Genomic DNA, 23,855 nt, shown 5'->3' on the forward strand with positions numbered 1-23,855 from the left:
CCCCAGGGCTGCATGCACAGCAGTGGACCCGCCTGCCTCGGGCGCCCTGCCCGTGTCTCTGGCACGCGGGTGTGTGTCCTGAGGTGTGGAGCGTGTGCGCTGAGGGCTTGTCTCCTTTCAGTGCTTGTCTGGTGGCTGCTGGCATGCATGTTGGCATGCGTGATGGATGCGTGGCCCCCATCAGCCCTCGCCCAGCCTGGGTGGACTCTGGCAGCCCTGAGGGTGCTGGACGGTCTCCACCTCCGCTTGGCTCCCTGCTGCCCTGGCCCAGCGCCCCTTCTCTGGCTTTGTGGGAGATTCAGGGGCTGGAGGAGGTGGGACACGGGAGGGGCCAGCACCCGGGGTGTCCCTCTTTGCAGGAGGTGTCAGCTTAGGCCGCAGCTGCTGGACATGGGACACACTGGTCCCGTTAGGGAGCCCGTGCCGCCTCCTGTTAACCTGGAAAGATATGCTGGTGGTCCCAGGAAGGAGGCCGGTGGCCCTCAGTGTCGCTGGGCCAGCACTAAGTGTTTGCCCGAGCATCGTGTTTCCCGGGGAGTCTGGGGCCTTGTCTCTAAGGCGTGGACAGCAAGACCTCCTCTGGGGTGTCGGGATTGATGAGGGAGAATTCGGGGCTGGATGGCTCTGTACTATGCAGTCCAAGGTAGGCAGCCCAGAGTGACCTCAGGATGTGTCCTGGCGGGACTTGAGGTGGGGCGGGGCAGAGCAGTACAGGTGCCACCGTGAGGAGCAGGCCACGAGGACATCCAACGCGGGCAGGGCCTGTCCTGCTCCCTGCCGTGTCACAGCGTCTGGCGCACCGCGGGCATGGGAATGTGGGCACCAAGCTGAGTGGGACGTTGGGAGGTTCCTGCCGGGGAGAGAAGATGGTCCTGGCAGGTGCACAGGGCTGGCCCACCACACAGCGCGTGTTTGTTACAGCGGAGACACCTTGTCACGCGTGCCCCCACTTCAAACACACTTAGCCTGTCACTGTTGCTACTTTTCACGTTTAGTTGTTTGAGACAGGAGCTTCCTGTGTGGCCCAAGCTGGCCTGGAGCTCACACCGTCCCTCCTGCCCCAGCCTCCCGAGTGCGGGGGTTACGGGCGTGTGGACGCCTGCTGGCTGCTCTTCCCGCTTTCTGAGGCTGTTCTGGGGCACCCCTTTCGGGAGCGTCTCGGGGGTACGGGCAGCGGTACAGCAGATGCTGCGACTGAGGGTCAGCTCACGGATGGGCAGGCTCTGAGGACGCAGCACCGGGTCTGGCACTGTGTGGCTTCTGGCCAGTCCTTGAAGTCAGGACGACTGTGGAGGGCAGCGAACCTGAATTAGAAGTTAGACACGACAGGGGAGGCCGGGGCGCATCACACGTGTGCTGGGAGATGGGGCCAGGGACTGATGGCAAAGAACCTGTTACTGTCATAGAGTTTTCTTAAAGACTGTAAACACTGCTGCATTTTCTGATCACGGCTCCTGCACCCCACGTCACATCTTCCCCCCTGCAGAAGGGCTGGGGTGTTTTGGGGGCCACAGGTCTGAAGAGGCAGCCACATGGGGCTCCGGGGCAGGAGGTTTGGGCCAACGCTTCCTCTTGGCAGTGGTACCCCTGCCCATGAAGGGGACCGGCCCCGTCACCCCTATGTGGTGTGTCACATGGTAAGAGGGCAAATGGGGACTCGGGTCCTTTTCCTGGGGCCTTTGGTGGCTGGGGACGCTCAGGGAGGGAGAGAACCAGGCAGCTGGCCCTGGAGAAACTGCTGGCCTTGCTCCTGGCTCCCTGGCTGATGGTGGGCTCAGAGGTCAGGAAGGCCTTCAAGTGCAGTCACAGGAGGACCTTTGGGAGCTGGAGAGCACGAGTATGGGTGTCACATTGCTGAATCTGGGTAGCCAGCACCTCCCTTTTCAGAGGTGGCTGTGGGGCCACCTCTGTATTTTTGTCTTCAGTGCCTTCAAACTGCTATGGGTTCTTGGCCTCAGGACCTTTGCATCTGCTGCCCCCTTCTGCCTGGAATGCTCTTCCTCCTCAACTGGCAACTGTGTCATTCAGCTATCAGTTTAACATCCCCTACTTGGTCACCCGGCAGACCCACACTCTCCCTCCTGCTGTCCCAGCCCCAGCACATCTGAGGCTGCGATCCTGTGGTGTTGGTGTGGGTGCAGGGCTGGGGCTGTGTCTCCTTGGGCCTTGGCTCTGACTAGGACAAGTTCTGCCTGCTCCTGTGTGCTGTGGTATCCTGGCACCTGCCCGCCAGGGTGTTGGGTGCGCCAGGATGATGCAAGCTGTGAGCGAGAAGAGCGGTGAATGTTTGAGTCCATCGCAGTGTAGCACACAGCACCCAGGACCTCCCAGGACCCTTCTGGCCTCAGACACGCGCTCCCTGTCGCCCCTTTCCAGAGCGGCCGTGAAGTCCTCTCTCATGTCCTCCTCCCGTCGTGGTGTCTCAGCCGCCTCATTGTGCGGTCCTCTGACTCTGGAGAAGAGGGAGCACACAGTGCCAGGCCCCGTGAGGGAGGTGGCGGGGCCCTGGGGTGCTGTCTGTCACAGTCTGCTTCCCCATCGCATGAAGACCTGCACGAAAGAGGGCGTCCAGAGCTGCCATGGAGCGCGGTGAGGGTGATGGATCAGTGTCTGAAGTGGGGGGCGTGGGAGGCCACGGGGGCATGGCGCCCGGGAGCTGCAGGCAGGCTGAGCGAGAGGGTGCAGGTCTGGGCCTGGGAGAGCGGCTCTAGTTGGGAAGGTGTGCGGTGCTGTGACCCCGGCGGTGGACACAGCGGCTGGGAAAGGCCTGGGGAACCGGGCTCCGGGATTTGCATCTGGGCTGCTCGCTAGGTGGCCAGGGGAGCCGGCATCGTCTGTCTCCGACTGCGGAGCGGGCTCTGGGTGAGAACCGGGCCACGCAGCACGGAGCCTGGGAGGCCTCCCTGGAGTCGGGGAGGGCAGGACCAGCAGAGGGGGGCTGTCGGAGACAGGGAGCCGCTGTGGAGCAGGGCCACTGTGGGGTCGGGCACGGAGGGGGGCTGGAGCCCTGGCGGGGGACCCCACTTTGCCTGCCAGGCTCTGCACAGGGCTCCCTGGTGGCAGCCCCTAGAGCCCCATGGGGCTTCCTCCCTGCCCGCCTGGGCGGCCAGCCGGGCTTGGCCTGGCTGTGAAATAAATCACAGTGTGACAGCGATGTGACTTTTATCGGCTTGTGTGTTCAGTAACGTTAACCCATCCCATTATATCATCTGCTATTAACACAGTGCCGAACAGAACATCACCGCACCGCACATTAATACACGCAGCAGCCGGCGGGCTACCATTCATCCTCCAGGGCCCCGCCTGGCCAGCCCTGAGCTGGGTGGCAGCACTCGGGCGCCTGCAGCGGGCAGCTGGGTTTGTAGGAGGGGCTCTGGAGGCCACCCCCTCCCACAAGCCCCTTCCTGGGAGCCGGGCCCTCCAAACAGCTGGAGAAACCAAGGCCTGGGGAGGGGTGGGCAGGTTCAGGAGCAAGGACCCTGTTCCTGCAGCAGCTTCTGGGCTGCGATGATGCCAGGTGGGGAGCTGGGTGGAGCCACACAGATGTGGGTTCAAATCCCTCCTCGCCAAGCTCGTGGCCTGCTCCTGCTGCCCAGCTCCCCACAAGCTTGCTCCATGGTCCTGAAGCCGCCCTGATGGTCTCTTGCTTGGAGGGGCCGCCTTGCGCCTGTCCAGAGTGGTGAGGACCAGCAGTCAGGTGACACCTGCTAATACTGCTGCCTGCTGTGAGTGTGACAGGGCAGTGGTGGCTTCTCCCCCTCCTCAAAGGCTCTTTATCAGCATTCTGCCATGGGGCCCTCTCAGGGAACTTGGCAATGCCCAGATCCCTGCCAAGGTGCCCCCTTGACAGGTGAGGCGACGGGAGCCTGAAATCACAGCCCTGTTCCTCACCCCTGGGAACCTGGGCGTCAAGGCCTCTGTGGACCAGGGCTGCAGGACTGGGCTGTGGGGCTGGGGCTTGGTCCCCACTTCCTACCAGGCCTTGGGCCCCTCCTGCCCCCTGCTGCCCTGTCCCGCCTGAGTTCCCACTCTTGACAAGGTGCCAGAGTCAGCATGGGAAACCTGCGATGGGAGAGTGTCGGTTATTGATCCACATCTCGCTGATGAAGTAGCCTCGTATGCTCGCTCTTGTTGTGCGAATGCCCCCGCCCGCCCCGGCCTCTGCTGCCGGGCTTACAGCGGCTGCCCTTTGTCCTGCGCTCTGTCCTCCTGCAGCCTTGGCTGTGCGGGTTTCCCAGGCCAAGGCACAAAAGAGGTTAAAAAGGGCCAGGCGAGGACTGAGTAAAGCACCCTCCTGGCGGTGGGGCGGGGGGCGGGGCAGCTGTCTGGTTCTCTCCTGGGTAGCGTAATTCAGAGCAGGCCAGTAACTCAATCCGGATATCGCTGGTCACCCTGATGCCGGGCCGGTGTGTCCAGGGCGGGGCACAGAGGTGGCCTGGGTCAGACCCCAACGCCTCCTTCAGGGGTTCCGTGGACATCTCAGGGAGTCAGTGCAGCAGGGCCCCGGATGGCGAGGGACAGCAGGACCTGGAGGAAGGGGAGATTTCAGAGTCCCACCTGCTGCTGGCCCCCCATAGTGTCCGGCCCCGTCCACCTCAGCTCAGAGCTGACCAGCTCCTGTCGGTTCTCGGCGAGCAGCCTCGGTTTCCCTTCCGTTTAAGTTGCCTGCAGCACTGAGGTGCTTGTCCTGTCGGCAGGGACGGGAGTGTCCCCTCCCACTGCTGGGTGCCGGCCCCCAGTCCAGGCATCTGAGGACACAGGGGAGGCTCAGACTCCCAAAGGCCTCCTCGGACGTCTCAGGGGAGCTGGGGTGGAGTCAGTGGTGGGGACAGTGCCTTAGGAAGTGACGGAGCTGCGGGGTGCAGGGGGGCAGGGCAGGGGCTGGTGTGGCAGGGGGCATCAGAGGGCCCGCGTGTGATCATGACAGGCATTCACTTGTGCGAGCCTGAAGCCCACCCTGACTGTCAGAGGGGGCAGCCCATTTCATCTCTGTCTCCTGTGCGCTGTAAACGCCCCATTCCTGTGGCAGAACATGGTGGCACTGCCCTGGCCATTTCCAAGACCAAAGAGAGGCTGCTTGTGACCAGGGCGGAGGGGGCCCTGCCATTGAGTGGGGCTGGCAGGGTGCCAGCGAGGGGCACGACCTGGCCAGGGGCGCGGGGTGAGGGAGGTGCCACACACCCCACCCCAGGCCGCGTGGCCTCGGCAGTCAGGGAGGCAGGGGCCCTTGTGCCGTGGCGGCTGCTGGATCCTAATGAAAAGCTCGGATCTGAAAGGCTCGATGACGGAATTTCTAATTAAATCAGTTTCATCTTGGAGAGACAGAGGTTGCATATGATAAGCATGTAATTAATAATTATGCTTAGAAAGGAGCTGTTCCTCGAAGCAAAGCCATTTACACAACCCTCCAGGGGCCTGGCCCTCACCCCTGCCCTGCCCTTTGTGTTGGGGTGACGGATGGAAAGGCTGCTGGGCCCAGGGATCTGCCCCACAGGAGACGCAAGTGGCTGCTGGTGACCAGGGACCACAGCCCCGCCCTCACCCTCGGATCCCATATGCGTCTCCTGGATTCCATTCCGGCTCAGCCACTCACCATCTGAGTGACCCCGGGCAAGTTGCTCGGCCTCTCTGGGCCTCAGTTTCATGCAGAAGACCTGCTTTGCAGGGTGCCTATGCGCTCAGAAGCGTTCAGGAGTCTACAGTCCCTCGGGGCAGTGTGAACACCCCGGAGGCTGCGGTGCCGGCTGCGTGTGTGTGCTGTGGGTCCTGCCCAAGCCCGTTGGGTGCTGAGGTCGGGACCCATGAGCCTCGTCTCCTGGGGACCCAGTGGTAGAGGAGGGGGACCTGCAGTCACATGTGATGGCCCTAGGACTGCGCATTTCCTCCCCAGGCGGACCGAGGGGGCGGCTGTGACCAGGAGCAGCAGCACCCCCTTTGGGCCTTTGGCCGAGACGCTTTCTTCTTGAGAACCCCTGCACCAACGCTCCGGGAGGTGCTCAGTGAATCCCTGCTGACTGTCACCAGGGCTCTGGAGGGGATGCGGGGGACCCTGAGTGTGTGTGTGGTGGGGAGCTGGTGGCTGAAGGAGCAGCTGAGGTGCAAGGGCCATGGGGTTCCTTTGGGGGCGCCTGTGTGAACCCCAGTGTGAGGGGACGTGGCCCACGTCCCTTGGCGGCTCCGTGAACATGGGGAAGGTGGCTGTTGGTGGAGTCAGGCCCCCTGAGTGCGGCCCTGGAGGAGACCCCATGTCCCCTGGCTGGGCCGTCCCACCTCCCCGGTCCCTGGGACTGGTGTGGAGGCGGTGGGTGTGCCAGGCTGCCCAGCTCCTCGGAGCTCTGTGCCAGCTGTGGCCTGGTGGGGTGGGGTCCCAGAGGACAGTGGACCCCTGCACCCCTCCGCTGTGTCCTGCTCCCTGTGCTGCACCCTGGCCTCCCGCCTCACACTGCCGTCTCCTCTCCCACCCCACAGGCCCCCTCTGTGTGCCCCCCTCCCCCTGGCTTGTCAGCCTCGGCCCTGCCTGGCCCCCTTCTCGGCTCCCTGCACCCGCGTTTCCCTCCCATCTGCGGGGTCCTTCCTCTGAGGTCCCCTCCGTCCCTGGCCTTCGTCCCTCCCTTCCTCAGTCTCCCTGGCCGTTGTCCCCGTGCCATTGTCCTCAGTGGCCACAGCTTCCGAGGCATAGTGGCCTCCGGCTCCACTGTCCCCCACGCCTGCCTGCTGCCAGCCCACGGCTCCTGTGGCCACCAGGCCACCTCACTCAGTGCCCTGGCACCTCAGACTCCTCCAGGGACCTGCTTGCCTGTCTGTCTGTCCTGCCTCAGCCTCCCCTTGGGACTCACCTCCAAGCCCGAGCCAACAGTCCCCAGGCCTCTGTGTAACTCGTGACCCATCCCCACTGCGGGGAGTCGCCCCAGGTTCCTCAGTCTGCCTCGGCCCCGGGTCCAGTGCCCACGGCTCTCCACTGTGCCGCTGGGCCTGCTGGCCAGCTGCCAGCTGCCAGCTCCAGGGTCCTGGGGGAGCCTGGGAGCTGAACAAAGGTGGGGGCTGCTTCCCCGAGGCCTCTGCCAGTGCCCTGCAGCCCCCACAGCCTCGCCTGTTAGCTGCAGCACCCCGTTTCTGGGAGGAGATTTGTGCCAGGAAGCACAAATGTCGTGTGGTCAGAGGAGAAGGGGCAGAGCCTGGCTGGCCCAGGGGCAAGCGGTGGGGCCCTTGGGGAGCTGGGGCTGCTCTGGGCGGTACGGGGTAGGGAGCAACGTCCTTTGGGATGGCCAGCCGTGACTACAGGGTCCCTGAGTTGCACCCTCGCTTTGGAGAGCCCAGGTAGAGATGGGGCAGGAGGGTACTCTGTGGTTGGGGGACCTCGTGCTGGGGACAGGAGCCTTGTCTGCACCCTGCCACCAGGCCTGCATCCAGGCTGTGGAGAGGAAGGACTTCGAGGCTGCCCTGCCCGGGCCACTGGGCTTCCCTGCTAGGGCTAGGTCGGCAGGGAGAGCGGCAGTTTCTGTTTGGTCTCCTTTGAGTTGCGTAGGAAGAAGAAGCCCAAGCCCAGAGGGGGCTGTGGGCACAGGGATGGCTTCGTAGTGACAGGGGATGGGCAGATGACCCCCTCTAATACCACGCCTCCAACTGCTGGCTGAGCCATTTCACCCGCCTGGGCTGTGGTCTTCCAGTTCTGTACAGAAGTGGAGGCGCCCAGATGCAGAGGGAGAGAGAGATAGACAGAGATAAAGAGAGACACAGACGGTGATAGAGACAGAAAGACAGAGAGACAGAGAGTTAGGGACACACAGTGACAGAGACAGAGAGAGACACACACAGAGAAAGGGGTCTGGAACCGTTAGTCCAAGGGTTAGTCCAAGGCCGCCCTCACTCTGTAGTGTGGACGGGCCGGGCAGTGGGTGACGTGGGAGCCCCAGGTCAGCCATGCAGCCCGCTTGGCCCAGGGCCCTATCTGTGCCCCATTCGGGTCCCCTTTGCTGCTCTGTTATGCCACGAGGGGAGCCCGTGTCCCGGGTGGGCTGGGCCGGGCCATCCCATGCCTGCTCGGCCGGCGAGGTGGGGTGCAGCAGTGTGCGGTGCTGGCTGCCCCCCTCAGCCTCCCCTTTCCCCTCAGATCCCCCAGATCAGCTACGCCTCCACGGCCCCCGACCTGAGCGACAACAGCCGCTACGACTTCTTCTCGCGTGTGGTGCCCTCGGACACGTACCAGGCCCAGGCCATGGTGGACATTGTCCGCGCCCTCAAGTGGAACTACGTGTCCACGCTGGCCTCGGAGGGCAGCTATGGCGAGAGCGGGGTGGAGGCCTTCATCCAGAAGTCCCGCGAGGATGGTGAGTGGGGGGCGCAGGGCGTGGCCCTGGCAAGCTCTGGGGCTCAGTGCAGCGTCTGGGTGCCAGGTCTGGCCCTGGGTGACCCGCGTGGGGCTGCAGTGCGCTTTGCAGATGTGGAGGCAGGTACGAGGATTGCCCGTGCCTGTGTCTCCCGTGGGAACCCTCGGGAGGACGGAAGGGGGTGTGCGTGGCCCGGGTCCCAGGGCTGGCTCTCAGGGATGGGTCGTTGGTGGGAGGGGACGGGGGAGCCCCCAAAGCCAAGCTGTCTTGGGCCAGGAGGCAGGGGCTGTGGGTGGTGCCTTGAGTGTGGCTGGGTCGTGCTGGTGTGGGCTGTGGCTCAGGCATCCTGGGGTGCCGGCTGGCGGGCAGGGAGGGTAGCTCTGTTCCTGCAGAGCCCCCAACTGGCTCCAGGGTGCGCTGCACCTCGGGTTGGGACTCTAACTGCTTCTCCAAGGCTGGCAGGGGTGGCGCTCTGCGGGTATCACCTAGCCGCAAATCCCCGTAAGTCCTTTAATTGTTCCGGGAAGGTGCTTGGGTGCTGGCAGCCCGTGGTGGGTGGTGGGGAGCGGGTGTCAGAGGCATGGAGGACAGGCCGGACCCGTCCCACCGAGAAGCAGCTGGAGCGCAGCCCCTGCTCCTGTCCCCAGCAGAGCCCGTGTCCCTCCCTCCGCCCCTGCCCTGCACTGCCATGCCTTTCCCCCCACCGTCATCTATAGGGCCTGGGGACAGAAATGCTGGCAGGGGAGGAACGGAGGCCCAGTCCTAGCTGTGTGCAGTCACCGTAGGGGACCCAGAAGGCCTCCCCGGGACTTCCTGATGCCTGGCACCCACTGCCCCTCACGGGCCAACAACCATCTAATCAGGCACTGGGGGGTCAGGGAGGAGCGCGGCCTGCTCAGGAGAGCTGGGGATCGCATGGCCTGGAGAGCAGCTCTCAGCTTGTGTCCTGCTGCCCCGCAGCCTGCCCTGTCCCTTGGCCCCGTGTTCCCCAGGCCTCCCTGTGCCACCGAGTCACAGTGAGCGGCCTGGGGCTGGCTGGGCTGTCCCTGTGCGGGAGCCGCTGGGTCCCCGCCTCCACCCGCTGGAGGGGCTTTGATTTGGGGGTGGCTGAGCTGGCAAGAGCGGAGAGAACGCCGTGCTGCAGCTGGCCGGGTTGAAATCAGAATTGAGCGGCGGGTAGAAAGAGGCCTTGTACTAATCCCTGCAAAGATTAAAGTTGTCTTTGCTGTATATTGGATCGATTTGTCCTCTGAAGTGTAGACCATCTACAGGCAGCTTGGAGGGGCACAGAGGGGGGAGCACGGGCGCTGGGGATGCACGTCAGAGGGGTGCCACGCAGGTCCCGGGGCCCCCTCAGCTGGGCCCTGTGTCTCTCCAAAGGGTGTAATTATGACCATTTTATAGTTGGGTCAACGAGCTGAGCTGGGACAGCGACTGGTCTTTGTCCTCTGGGTTGGGAAGCTCCCAGGAAACCCCTGGAAGGGGCCTGTGATGACCTGGGCCATTGGAACCGGGGTTAAAGGCAGTCCAAGAGGCATAGGCATGAGGTGCACACTTGTGATCCCAGCACTCTGGGAGGCTGAGGCAGGAGGATCTCAGGTTTGAGCTCAGCTGGAAAGTTTAGTAATTTAGCCCGACTCCATCTCAAAAAAAAAAAAGGAAGACAGAAAAGAAAAAGGAAACAGAGACACCCAGCCCCCATCAGCCCCAGGCCTCGCCCACTCATGCTCGGGACTGTCCTGTGGTCCCTGCCTGTGCCACCACCATCGCCAGCTCCGGTGACAGCCCTGCTGGGTGTTTTCATCCCCATTTGACAGGAGGGGGAACTGAGGCTGAGATGTGCAGCCAGGTGTGATGGGGCCGGGCCAGGGCTGTCACTTCGCTACCTGGCTCTCATCACAGAGGCTGTCAGGCTCTCGAGTGTTCACGGCCACTGTGGCCATGTGGCCCTGGGAAAGGCACTTGGGCTCTTGGTATCAGGACTCAGGGACAAGGCCATGGGAGCGTGCCGGCCTGGCTCAAGCAGCCAGAGGGCAGTGACAGGGTCTGGAGGCATCAGGGCGGGATGCGTGTGTGTATGAGTGTGCGTGTGTGTGCACATGCAGGGGCCATCTGCCTTTGGCCTGGGCCCCTCCTCCCTGAGGCCGGGGCTGGACTGGGAAGCAGGGGTGTCCTCTTGGCTGGCCCTGGATCTGACCTGCCAGGCAGGAGATGAGGTGACCGGGACACTGCAGAAGGTGAGGCAGGTGGCGGGGGAAGGGTGGAGCTGGCAGGGTTCTTGGCACGTCCTGCAGGCCATGTGGGCACTTGCCGGGGCTGGAGCTGGACTCTATCCCTGCACTGGTTCCACCTCTGGGGCCTACTCTGAACCTCAGTTTACCTGTGCTAGGGCTCCCATTTCACAGACCAGGAAAAGTGAGGTCAGGAATGCTAGGGGCCACCTCGGGTCACGTGGAGGCAGCCGTGTCCCGTCCTGGTCCTTGTAGGGTGACGGGAGCTGGTGGTGTGGGTGGGGAGCATGTGTGGTGCCTCCTGCTGACCAGGCCCTATTTGCCAGCCTCGGCTGTGTGGGCTTGGTCAGGTCACCTCCCTGGCTGTCCAGGGATACAGGCGCCCAGCGGAGGTCAGAGGCTACACAGCTGGGGGCAGCAGATGGTCCCCCATCACCAGGCTGCGCCACATCTGGTGCATGTGTGACAGGAAGGACTCAGGGTCACTGGTGGGGGAATCTGGTGCACCTGGCACACCCAGGCTGGTGCCCCGTGGGACAGGAAGGAGCTGGGCTCAGGCCTGGTCTCACTGTGTCCTGGGCCCCCTGAGATTCCAGAGTCAGCGGAGCCAGGCTGCTGGTGAGGCTTCCAGCTGCTTCTCTGCCTGAGTGCCGAGGGTGACAGTGCCTCTCCTGGGCTCCTGTGGTTGGCTGGGGATGGCAGGTGCCAGGTGGCCCAGCTTAGGAGAACCTTCACACTGGCACTGGGCCTCAGGCCCATCTGGATCTCTGAGGCTTCTGCATGGGAGGGAGTGGGAGTGGGGTTGGGAGCATTGGCCTGTGGGGCCCCCACAGGGTCCACAGTGTCCTTACTGATGCCCCCCATTCTCTTATTTCTGCTGCAGCCATGCCAGCTTCCTCGTTCTGGAAATCACCAGGCCTCAGGGCCTTTGCACTGGCTGTGCTGGAAGCTCTTCCATGATATCCGTGGGGCTCACATCCTTGGACACTCAGGTGTCCCCTTTTCAGAGAGGCCCGTTTGGCCACCCGTCCATACCAGCCCCCTCTCCAGCCGATCACTGCCTCCTGGGCCCTGCTCTGTCATTTTATAGTGCTGGACTCACCCAGTTTTATTTGTCAAGTTTATGGTCTACCAGGGCAGGGGTTTTTGCCTGTTTTGTTCTCTCCTGCTTTCCCAGAATCTGGCACAACCCTTGGCATGTAGTACTTGCTTAGTAAACATTCACTGAATGAACAATGGATCACAGAATCCCTCTTCCCACCCTCCTGGCCCCCTCAGGACAGATGCAGCTAGGCGGCTGCAGGGTTCTGGGTGAGGTCAGGTAGCACCCGCCTGTCCCCAGTCGCTGTCAGGGTGGGGAACTCGGGGCTCCCATCTCCCTTCTCACCACTGTGGGCACTGCCTGCCTGGCGGACAAGGGATGTGGCCCTGTCCACCAGCGCAGGGTTCCCAGCTGTCCCTGGCTGCAGGGGTTTGTTCTGTGCCCACTGGGTGCCACTCGGGTCCCCTCCCAGCCCTACACACAGTGGGTGCTCAGCCATGTGCCCGGCTGATGCTCCCAGGTCGGGAGTGAAGAGCCAACTTCGGGGTGCAGAGGGGCTGCCAGGAGGGCAGGTGGGGGGCCTGGAGCAGGCAGGGAAGGGACGGGGTAGGAAGGAGCCGCCAGGCAGTCTGGCCCTGTGCCCTGGAGGTGCCGGGGCCCGGGTGTAACTGCTGTTGCCTAGGATCACACCTGCCCGACCCTGGTCACCGCCACGGCTGCGCCCACAGGCTCGGGGCCCCAGGGTTCCCCCTGCCGTCAGGGTCCAGGCCCAGTGCATCCTCCTGGCTGACCTCCCCGAAGGCAGAGTTGCCCTGGGGTGAGGGTGGGGAAGAGGACTCCGCTCAGCTCAGGGCCCCCACCACCTGGTCACGCAGTGGACCCCAGTGGACGTTTGTGTTGTAACGGTCACACCCCCACCCTTTGGGGGCTTCCTTCTCGTCTGGTGCAGGAGTGGGGTATCCGTTCCCTTCCGGCCAGTGACAGGGAAGGGCATGGTCCCTTGTGTCTCATCTCCGGCCCCCCCAAACACAGGGTTCGCCAAGACCTGTCTCTTTGGGGTGTTTTTTCCTGAGGAGCCAGAGGATAGGAACCCCGCCAGAGCCAAGACCCAGCCTGTCCTCCACTCCTGTCTGCCACCGGTCATGGCTGTGGGCGGAAATTAAGTGGGCCTGACGCAGGCACCCCCTCGGGCTCCTCGAAGGGCCTGGAGACTGGCAAGGTGTTGGCATCAGTGTGACGGCTTGTGCCTGCCAGCTCAGTCCCGTCCTGTCGTGAAGATGAACCCCGTGCCGGCCTGGCCTGCCTCGGGGACTTCGCCTGTCCACTCTGATTTCTCTGCCACTGTGGCAGTGGCAGGTGCTGATGCCTCTGATTCTGTGAGGCCCCGGGGCTGGGTGTCACTGTGCCCTGGTGCACCCATCAGGGCAGGAACCTGCCCCTGCACCCGCACTTGGGCCTCCCCACTGCTGGGGACCGGAAGGGCTCAGAGGCTGAGCTTTCTGGCTCTAACTTTGTGTCCCTTCCCTGTGGACGGGAAGCTGCCTGTTGCTGCTCCAGCCCGCTCTGGAACACTGTGAAGCTTCCTCGGGTCTGGGATCCCGTTCTGTGGCCCTGGCCTTCAGAAGCCAGCCTTCGAGGACACTGTGTCCAGCCCCTCGCCTGTGAGACCAGGATGTGGGCTGTGGCTTCCCCATGGGGGCCCTCTCCATTGCCGCCCTGTCCTCGGAGCCCTGGAGCCGTGCAGCACCTCACCCGCCTGGCCTGTGCCAGGCCTCCCGGTCTCTTTTAGCCTTGGCACACGGTCTTTCTGGTACCGACTCACAAAGCAGCAGACCAGAGGCTGCCAGGTCCCCACCTTACCCTGGAGGCACCTGTGGCCCCAGGAAGCAGGGCGGGAGGTGAGATGGCCAGGCTCTCCCAGGCGAGCTCAGGGCCAGGGAGGAAAAGGCCAGGGCCAGAGTGCTGATGTGGACAGGTAGCGGAGGGGCTGTGGTCCCCTGCTCCAGTCTGGGGTTTATAAAACCCTGGCAAAGCTGGGCCTGTAATCCTAGCCCTCAGGAGGTAGGCTGAGGCAGGAGGATCGCTGCAAGTTTGAGGCCCACCTGGGCCACCCAGGGAGACCCTGTCTCAAAAAATAAAAACAACAAAAATAAGTACAAACAAAACCTAAAACAAAACAAAACAAACCCCAGCATTGTAGGAATGTGTGTGTGTGTGTGTGTGTGTGTGTGAGTATGTCTGTGCCCAATCGGGCCATCAGGTCTGTGTGTCTCTTCTGTGGCCATGGCCCTCCCTGGTGCTCCTTGGGATTCTTGGGTGGGGCACAGGCTGAGGGAGGGAGGAAGGGGCAGAGGGGCGCAGGTCAGGTGGTCGTGATGGGCGCTGGGGGGTGCAGAGGGCTGCCGCGCCCTTGTGCTGTGCGGAGCCGTGCTGTGCCAGGCAGAGCTCCGGCAGACTCCCTGGTGTCCTGTGGCCCGGATGGGGACCTGGGCTGCTCCAGCCCCTGCCCAGCCCACAGTTCACCCTCCTCTTGTCACCAGGCTCTGTTTTATCCACACCTGTGTGTTTCTGGGCAGCGCTGCCCCCGCTCCCTGGGTCCAGGCAGGGCTGAGTGCATCTCGATGCCCAGACTGAAGCCTGAAGCAGGTGCCCACTGGCTGAGCGCAGGGCAGGTGTGGGAGGCGCCCAGCTGCAGGGCAGGCGGGCAGAGCGCCGTCCTGGGCTGTGCTGCTCCGGTGCCACCTGGGCTCTCGTTGCTCTTTGCTGGGCATTGTACGCCACGATGCGTTAGGGAGAGAAAGTGGAGTTGGGTTGCTGGCTTCTTCTCTTCTCGCTGGCCGACAGAGCCATCAGATGGACAGTCTACGCAAATTCTTACTTTTAATGAGCCGGAGGGAAGAAAGCTCAGGATGTCTTGGGGCCCCAGGGAGGCCTTGGGGTGGGGGTGGGAAAGCAGGACAAAGTCATAGGTGGGGAGGAGGAGGGGAGGGGACCGGAGGGGCAGGCCGGCTACTGCGGAGCAGGAGGCAGGGAGAGGAAGGGCAGAGGGGCTGGCGCGGGCGGAGGTGCCTGGCTCTGGCTCCTGGGGGCTCGGTTTCCTTATCTGTAAAATGGTCCTAATGCTCAATACCTGAGTCGCCTGGGAGGCTGACAACAAAGATTACTGGCCGGTGGTAGCTGGGGCAGGGGCAGGCGGGGAGGCGGAGGGTGGGCGGAGTGTGGAGGGCTGGAGGCCTTTGGGACCGTAGGGCAGCTCTTAATGAGACAGCTGTCCTTCAACCATCTACCGTCTACCATCCATCCACATACCTGCTATCCACCCACTCACCCATCCACCCACCCACTCAGCTGTGTATCCTCCCACCCATCTTCCCATCCTCCCATCCATCCATCCATCTTCCCATCCATCCTCCCATCCTCCCATCCATCCATCCATCCATCCATCCATCCATCCTCCCATCCTCCCATCCATCCATCCTCCCATCCATCCATCCATCCATCCATCCATCCATCCTCCCATCCATCCATCCATCCATCCATCCATCCATCCATCCATCCTCCCATCCATCCATCCATCCTCCCATCCACCCATCCATCCATCCTCCCATCCACCCACCCATCCTCCCATCCACCCATCCACCCATCCATCCATCCTCCCATCCACCCACCCATCCTCCCATCCACCCATCCACCCATCCATCCATCCTCCCATCCACCCACCCATCCTCCCATCCACCCATCCACCCATCCATCCATCCTCCCATCCACCCACCCATCCTCCCATCCACCCATCCACCCATCCATCCATCCTCCCATCCACCCACCCATCCTCCCATCCACCCATCCACCCATCCATCCATCCTCCCATCCACCCACCCATCCTCCCATCCACCCATCCACCCATCCATCCATCCTCCCATCCACCCACCCATCCTCCCATCCACCCATCCACCCATCCATCCATCCTCCCATCCTCCCATCCTCCCATCCTCCCATCCTCCCATCCACTCATCCATCCATCCATCCATCCATCCATCCATCCCCCCATCCTGTCCCCCCCCACCCGTCCCTCCATTCCTCAGCACCCAGAGTGCTGCCTGGGTGACCCACATCCAGGGATGCTTCTTGCTCGGCCCCTTCCGAGGCCCCACAGGCTGCTCAGGACTGGGGTCTGCACCCCCTCTGCTCTCTGCCCCATCGCTGTCACTCTGCCTTCAGGTCTGAGCAACCCAGCTTCAACGTGGAGCCTTGAGCCTTTTCCCACCAAGCCACGGTCCATGCTGGGGACAGGAGCAGGCACTTCTCCGGCTCCTGGGCCACATCCGGCCTGAGACCTGGGTGCAGGCCGCCTGGGTCTGCAGAAGTCCCCACAGGCGCTCAGTCAGACCCTGTCAGCACGGAGGCTGAGCTCTGCGCATGCTGGCCTCTGTCCTCGGTCCTGCAGCCCAGGTGTGGGTCGGCAGTGCCTCGGTTCCCAGCGCAGGAAGCTGCTGCCGGTGGGGCAAAGGGGTCACCCCAGTTGCACTCAGGGTCAGGGCCTCTCCCCGCCGCTGGGCCTGGTGCCCTGTTTCCCAGGTCGGGGTCCAGGGCTCCACCTTTCTGCTTTGCCGGAGCCGGTGCCTGGCCCCCGCCCTGCCCCGGCCTGAGAGGAGGTGGACGGCTGGCATGGGAGAGGGTCCGGGAGGACCTCATTACCCGGCACCTGTGTGTGGCTGGTGGGGGCTGAGCCCGCCGCCGGCGGGGAGACATGCTTGGCCTGCCTGCGTAATTACATCTCAACATTTCATTTTGCTTGTCAGTTTCCACTTCCTGGGGATGTGGGCTCCTAAATATTTCATCCTGGCCTGCGGCTGCCGGCTCCTCTCTAGCTAAACCATGGCCCAGCTGTTGGCCTCTAACCCTGGGCTTCCTTCCCAGCCTGAACCTCGACCCCTGCCTGGAGTGCGGCCGGGCTGGGGGTCACCTTCCGGGGGCCCTGCCCCACCAGCCAGCCCTGCTCCGGCTCCTCCTTCCTGGCATCCGGGCGGAGAGGCTGGCGGACAGCACGCCTGGACATTGGGGCCTGCTCAGGCGGCAGCAGCCAGGCACTGCCTGTGCCAGCTCGCCGTCAGAGCTGGGGGAGTCAGGGATGAGACAGGCCCGGGCTCCCTTTGAAGGGGCTCCTGGGCTGACGGTGGAAACCAGCATGACGAACATAGCGAGCCTGGGTATTGTCCATGTTCTCTTACAAGGAGACCAGATCCAAAGATATGCAAAGCTACACAGTGCAGTGCATCAGTCAGCTTTCCTGGTGCTGCGACAAAATGACCAACGCCTCAGCCTGAAGGAGGAGAGGTTTATTTTGCTCCTGATTTCAAAGGTGCACAGGCCGTAGCTGGCGGCTCCAACGTAGACACAGCCTGGGGAGGGTGTCGCTCAGCCCGTAGCAGCCATGAAGCAGAGAGGGAGGAGCAGGAGGGGGATGGTGTCCCCCCGGCCCCTGGCCCACCCTTTCAGCAGGCCCTGCCCGCTCAGGCACACTCAGCCACAAAACACGGATGGACTGCTCACCCCCGTGCAGTCATTCTCTGAAAGCCCACGTGTGCATGCATTGGGCTGGAGGGACAGTTGGCTCCAAACCGTAACGCTGGATGGGGCCCCTCCCTGCAGCAGGCGGGTTACAGGAGGGGCCATAGGATGGCAGGGAGAGTGGGAGGTGCCAGCAGCTGGGATGGAGCCCAGCGTGCAGCCCTTGTTCCCTCGTAGATGGAGCAGACACTTCCCAGGGACAGCGGTGGAGGTGCTGGGCAGAAAGGGGTCAGGAAGGGCATCTCTGACTCCAGACGCCGGCAAAGGCTTGAGGGTGGGACAGTCTGGGTGGCGTGGAGGAAGTGGTCCTGCTGGATAGGGTGAGGCTGTACAGGAGAGGAAGGGACCTAAGAGCTGATGTGGGACCTCCATATCCAGGTTGTCACTGCCCCTAGGAACAGAGCACCCCCAAAGTCCAGGGCTGGCTGGGGTGACCTGGACAGAGACCCTGAGTCACACTAGGCATTCTGGGCTCTGTGTGGCCTCAGGCGAATGATCTCTTATTGATTGATTGATTGATTTATGACAAAAGTGGTTTGAAACAGGGTCTTAATGCAGCCCAGGCACAGTGATCCTCCTGCCTCAGCCTCCTGAGTGCTGAGATGACAGGTGTGAACCACCAAGCCTGGCCAACTCCCTTCCTTCCTTGAGCTGAGCCTGAGAGGCGGCTGGGTCCTCTCCATCCCTGAATGCTGAGCACCTTGGGGGGGCCTGGGGGTCCGGGGCGGGGGGTGGGGGTGGGAGGGAGCCAGCCCCTCCCTGCGCTCCTCCCACCTCCACCTCTGAACCCCTCTTCCATTTCCTGCTGCCTCCAGCGCCCTCACTTCCAAGGTGTTTTGCTAAAGGGCTTTGTGTTAGGAGATTAGATCCATCGCTCAGCAAATTTGCTTCTGCTCTGAACCGGGCCCATGAATGATGCAGCTCTGAACAAAGCCGCCCACGCTCCTGGTGAGAGCGTGTGGGGCTCAGCTCCGAGGCCACGAGCTCCTGGTGGCCCTGGCTGGTGGGCCCAGGGCCATGTCCTGCCCACCCTGCAAGGCCCCAGGGCCCAGGCTGGCCTTCCGCAGCCCTGCTGTGTGGGGTGGGGGGCTGCATCTGTGTCACGCACTTGGACAGGTGCCGGGGGCCTTGTGGCTGCTATTAGGAGCTGGACTTGGGGGTCCATCTGTGGCCTGGTCAGCTGTGTGATGTCTGTGTCGCCTCCCTGCCCCATGTGCCACTGGCAGACCCAGCCCAGTTTCCTGAAGGGGACGAGTAGGGCTGGGGACAGAGAGAGCAGGTCAGGGGAGCACATGGGGTGAGCACAGGGGCCCCCGAGGGCGGGCCTGGTTGTGGGGTACCTTCCTGCAGGTCCTGTGGTTGTGTTGGGCTGAGGGGTGTCTGGGGACCCTCTGGGGTGTGACACTGTGCTCATGTGTGAGTGTGTGTAGCTTATGTGGCCCGTGTGGGGCTGAGTTGTTTAGGTGCCTGTGTGTGTGGTGTGGATGTGATTGTGTTGTCGGTGTGTGATGCGTGTGTCTGTGGTGTGTGTGAGGGCAGGTGGTTGCCTGGGGCACAGGCCTGTGGTGGGTGCACTGTCCCCCACTATCTAGTCATGTGCCCAGGTCGAGGCCGGGAGGTGTGTGACCCTGGGGCGGGGGCCTGTGAGGGGCTGTGGGCTTGTGCGAGGTGTGAGTGTGTGTCTGTGTCCGTGTGTGGCTCTGTGCACATCCTTGTGGGGTGCGGTGTGAGGCTGCAGGGGTGTGCAGTTGTTCTGTGTAGCTGGGTGTGTGCATGCATACATACGTGTGGCTGTGTGTGGCGGGTGCTGGGGGCGTGCAGCAGAGAGAGCGTGTGGCACTGCCTCGGTGATCATGGGGCTTCTGGCTGTGGCCGGGTGCCACTGTATCCTGTTAGGGTGCCCAGGGCTGTGACCTCAGCAGCCTGGCCCTGACTGGTGGGGTGACAAGGACCCACGCTCCTGTCCTGCAGCCCGCACCTGCTCCCAGGCGGAGGCTCAGAACCTTCACTCGCCTGTGTCTGGCCCTGGCCCTGGCCCTGTTCCTCCAGGGTGAAGCCAAAGTCCTTCCGTTTCCCCGATGGGCACTTGGTAACACACTTGAAGTCACACAGCCAGGAGGCAGGGGCTGTTTCTCCTCACTCAGCCGCCCGGAGTGCAGGGGGTGCGCTGGCTGGGACTCGTCCCATTGGCTCCTAGCATCTGCGTTGCCAGTGCCCGCTGGTCTCTCCCCAGGGAGCCCCTGCGTGCCACAGCTGGAGTAACCACGGTGGGGAGCTGGCGCCTCACCTAGCTGTGGCCGGGCGGCCGTGGGGACTGGCCCATTTGCACGGCTGGCTCGCGATTTTCTCCACTTGCTCCTGTTTTGTACGCCTGTGGAGGAAGTGAGTCCCCACAGAGCAGGGTCGGGTGCGTGGCCAGGGCAGCACCGCGTGTGGCGCCTGGTGCCGAGGAGATGCTGGGCACCATGTGGGGCCCCAGGGCCTGCTCACGGGACCAGACGGCAGCTCAGGGAGCCAGCATGCTGCGTGGCGGGGAGCCCCTTGGGAGCGGGTATAGGGGTCCCTGGGAGTCCTCCTTCTGCTGGCCCCCCCATCGTGCTCATGTCCCTCCTGGGCTGTCCCCGTGTGTCCCTAGTAGCTGAGCACTCCATCACCCCTTGTCCAGCAGCTGTGAGTGGCTTCCTGTCCCCAGGAGGCCATGCAGATGTCCTGGGCAGAGAACCCCGGAGGCCACCAGGGCCAGCTGAGGGCAAGTTTGGCCTGGGAGCCAGAGCTGGACCTTACTTGTCATGGACCCCACTGGTCCCCTTCCTGAGAGAAAAGAAGAGGGGTTAGGGTGGCAGGAGAGGCGGGGCGCACACGTGTGAGTGCACGCCAGCCTCTCGGGCCTCCCTGCTCCCTCTCTGCTGAGGCCTGGGGGACCCCTCCCCTGCCCTGGCTGTCCCTCTCCTCCTCATCGAGATTTGCCATCTCCACGTTTTGCCGTAGCGTCGATTTTTCCACTTGATTTCCTCGGGATGGTGTCTTCGTTGTTCTCTGTTTTAAATCACGAGGATTTTTTTCAAAAGGAAAGAGCGTGCAGAGAGGAGTCTCCTGTGGGCCCTGAGGACCAGCTGGGAGCTGATGGGCGCTGCCCGGGCGGGGGTGGGTGCCTCAGGGCAGTGCAAGCGGCCTGGGAGTCAGAGTGACGAGGTGGGGAGGTGGCTGGGGATCCCCCGCCCCTGCCAGGTGGCGTAGGATCATGCTTCTGATTTTTTTGTGAAGAGACAGAAAGGTGCGTGCGTGGCAGCGCAGGGTGGCGCTCTCCGGAACCCTGCCCCTGGCTTCCTTCTTTGGGTGATGGTGATTCTGATGGGTGGGGGGTTCCTTCTGGGCCTTGTTTAGTCGCTCGACACATGGCTAATGAGGACCTCTATGTGCCAGGCTGTGTTCTGGGCACCAGGGGGATGTGGTTATAGCGGGGATCTGCCCCTGTGCAGCCTTTTCTCCTGACTGCATGCACGGGTGTCCAGAAATAAGTGTCCCATGTGGTCTTTAAGTTGTGCATAAATGGGACAGAGCATGCTGTAACTGGCTCCTCTCAGTCCATTTTGTTTTCGGCACCTGTCACGCAGACGTTGGAGGGCAGTTTTATTAATCTTAACTGCTTACCAGGCGGACGCGCCGAGGTTTAGCTGTCTTGTTGTAAAATATTTAGATTGTTTTTGTTTCGCCAGCTGCGACCAACGCTGCAGTGAGCGCCTGTGTGTGTGTCCCCTGCCCGAGAGCTGGGGTCCCTGGCAGGAGCGGGGAGGAGGTGGTGCTGATGCTGGGGCCACCAGCACGCGGCATTCCTGGTCATGGCCATGGGCTCCGAGCGCTCTGATGGCCTCCAGCAATGTCCAGGCCAGTGGGGGCCAAGGACAGCCGGTTTGATGGATGGGACAGCATAGAAGGTGGAGGTGGAGGGAGGGCAGGCTGGGGACGCTGCAGCGGGTGCAGGGGTGGAGGCTGGGGCCAGGGTGAGCGCAGCACTTCTGGGCATGCAGGCAGGAGCTGGCCTGGGTCCTAGTCCCCCCAGGCTGACTGAGTGACTGAGTCCGGGGGCTGTGTCGGCACTGTGTGCTGCGGGCGATCCTCTCTGGCCTAAGTCTGGGCTCTCTGTGCCTCTTGCTGGGAACCATGGTCTCCCAGCTCCCCAGCCTCCCCTGCTCGGGTGTCCCTGGCAAAGGGCTGTGGCTTCCTGCACCCCGACCTGGCAGGTGGTGGCCCTGCCTTGGCTGGGACAGCAGGGCTTGAAGCTGGCACATGGCTGCTGGTTCTGTCAGGGCCCTGGCAGGAGGCTGGACGGGGCTGGGGAGCAGCGTGTGGGGTTCATGAAGGGGACCCTGGGGAGCAGACTCGTTCCGCGCCGACTCTGGGGCTTTGTGAGATGGTGTTTACTGTGGCGTGGGCTCCGGGTCCTCACTGTATTGTGGAGGCACCGGAGAGTGAGGGGGTGGGTGGGCAGGGTTTGAGGAAGTTATCCCTAGGGTGCAACAGCCAGGCTCCCTGGGAGGGGCTGCACCCCAGGGTGCTGAGGGCTGCTGTGTGGCTCGTGACCTGTAGCAGCACGGGCTGGGACGCCTGTCTGTGCCGTGTGTACCCAGGAGGCACTGCCCTTCCATTCTCAGTGCATGCCGGGCAGGAGCTGCCTTGCAGCTGAAGGAGGGCAAGGGGGCAACTCTGGGGGGCTGCAGGCTTGGGGCCTTTCTGCCTGGGGGACACTGGGCCTTGCCGGGCATCTCCGGGCCTCGGTTCCCACCTGTCTGATGGGGGCATGAGCACCTGCCCCCAGGAGTGTGAGCCCCCTGGAGACCTGATGCCAGGTGCACAATGGGGCTGTCCTTGCTGGTTCCCCATGGCCACCGTGCTCCCCTTCCCCGTCCTCCTGCAGGAACAGCGCTGCCCCCCCCCCCCCCGCCTGCAGCCTAACTTTAAGCCCATCCCGGTCCTCTCTCCCAACCTTGGAGAAGCCAGTTTCCTCACCCACACAGCAATGGCGTGGTGCCATCCTGGCACCAGAGGAGCGAGGGCCTACACCCTGCTGGTGCTCATTAGCATTGCCTGGGCCCCCTCCAGACGCCCCGTAGGTTGGCAAAGATGTCAAGAGGTGTCCTTGGGGTGTGGGAGGCCTGACCCCAAATTCCTACTGAACCCAGCGTCTCTGCTGTTCCAGACGGATTACACAGCCCCCACTTGCCCTCCCTCCCTGGCCAGTCCAGCCTCTCCCTCCTGTCCATCTGTCTCCTCAGGCTGAGGGAGAAAGGTCGCAGCTGGCCTTTTTCTAACAGGAAAGGAACCATATGCAGGCATTAGCAGGGAGCTGGGGGCCTGCCCGCCACCATCAGCGCCTGGCCAGTGCCGTGGCCGCCAGTTCCTGGGGACCCTTGCTCCTTCTCCCCACGACCCCTGCACTCCTGGTGACTTTGCCCTTCTCTGGTGGGGGGACTTCCTGTGTGTGCGTGTGCTGTGGCCTGTTGCCCCAGGCCTTGCAGGGACCCTGGCACAGAGTAGCCCCTCCTGCTGAGTGCCCCTTGTGGCCCTGGGTGCGCAGCCTCCCCTGGGCCTGCTGGGGGGGGGTATGGGATAGCCTGTGCGCCCTGCCCCAGGAGCACCCATGTACCTGGTGGATGGGACACTAAGCCTGGGCAGAGACCCAGGGGTGCCTGGGGCAGCATTGAGGGGCCCCAGCCCTGGTGGGTGTGGAGGCTCAGGAGTACTCTGTTCCCAGGGGACCCAGAGGAGGCCAGAGGCTCAGAGGGGCCTGGCTTCGCTCCAGTCATCTCTGGTGCTTTCCCCGACACCTGCTCTGTCACCGGGGCACAGGCTTGGGTTCTCTGGGTGTTCCCAGCTCCCGGAAGGCAGTAGGGTAGGGCACTGTGTGGCTTCGGGGTGCCCCCTCCCCCATCCGTCCTTCGTGTGTCTGGTGCAGTGGGTGACATGGAACGCGGTGATCCTCAGCTGCCTCCATCCCAGGGCACTGGGTGGGACTCCAGCTGGCCAGCTCCAGAGAGACCCGGCTCCCACAGCCCTGTGGCCTGAGGACTGCCCTGTATTTATACGCACTGATGCTCTGCAGTGACCAGCAGGGCTAGGATTCAAACCCGGGCACCATGATACCATGTCACCTCTAGCTTCTGCACGGGGAAACTGAGGCACAGAGCTGTTCAGCCACATCCCTAGGGCCCCAGGCTGGAGAGCAAAGCCCAGGTTCATGCCACGCTGTCCTCACTGCACAACCTGCCCCCCGATGCCCCGCAGGGCTGGCCGCAGGCTGGGGAGTGGGGAGTGGGCAGCGCTGGCCTTCTCCAGGCGGAGTCCTGCTGACATGCCTCTCCCGCAGGGGGAGTGTGCATTGCGCAGTCGGTGAAGATCCCCCGGGAGCCCAAGACGGGCGAGTTCGACAAGATCATCCGGAGGCTCCTGGAGACCTCAAATGCCAGGGCCGTCATCATCTTCGCCAACGAGGATGACATCAGGTGAGGCCCGGGGCAGGGGCCGGGGCTGAGCCCAGCCTGTGCCCAGAGGGGATGGAGGTGGCCCTTCTGCCTGCAGGAATGGCCCAGAGGAAGTGCTGAGGCTGTGGATGTGGGGGCCAGGGCCAGGGTTCCGATCCCACCTACGAGCTGTGTGACCTCTGCAAGCTCTTTTTTTTTTTGTCTTTTT

The 23,855-nt window shown here is 63.2% G+C and overlaps 1 protein-coding gene across 7 annotated transcripts in view; it reads left to right on the forward strand.

Annotated features, from left to right (window-relative positions):
- The window catches only part of Grm4 (glutamate metabotropic receptor 4), a 71,209-nt gene that overhangs the window by 22,754 nt on the left and 24,600 nt on the right, over positions 1 to 23,855 (forward strand). For 5 of the 7 annotated variants that reach the window (XM_003473910.5, XM_063239044.1, XM_063239049.1 and 2 more), the window contains 2 exons: positions 8,111 to 8,327; positions 23,533 to 23,668. In XM_003473910.5, coding sequence (XP_003473958.2) covers positions 8,111 to 8,327; positions 23,533 to 23,668 — 353 coding nt within the window. The remainder of the gene's footprint in view (positions 1 to 8,110; positions 8,328 to 23,532; positions 23,669 to 23,855) is intronic. The other 2 variants (XM_063239045.1, XM_063239048.1) reach the window with 2 other exon arrangements.

This window comes from Cavia porcellus, unplaced genomic scaffold (genome assembly GCF_034190915.1).
Source record: "Cavia porcellus strain 051 isolate PalLab524CR breed Dunkin Hartley unplaced genomic scaffold, mCavPor4.1 scaffold_28, whole genome shotgun sequence".
Taxonomy (NCBI): Eukaryota; Metazoa; Chordata; class Mammalia; order Rodentia; family Caviidae; genus Cavia; species Cavia porcellus.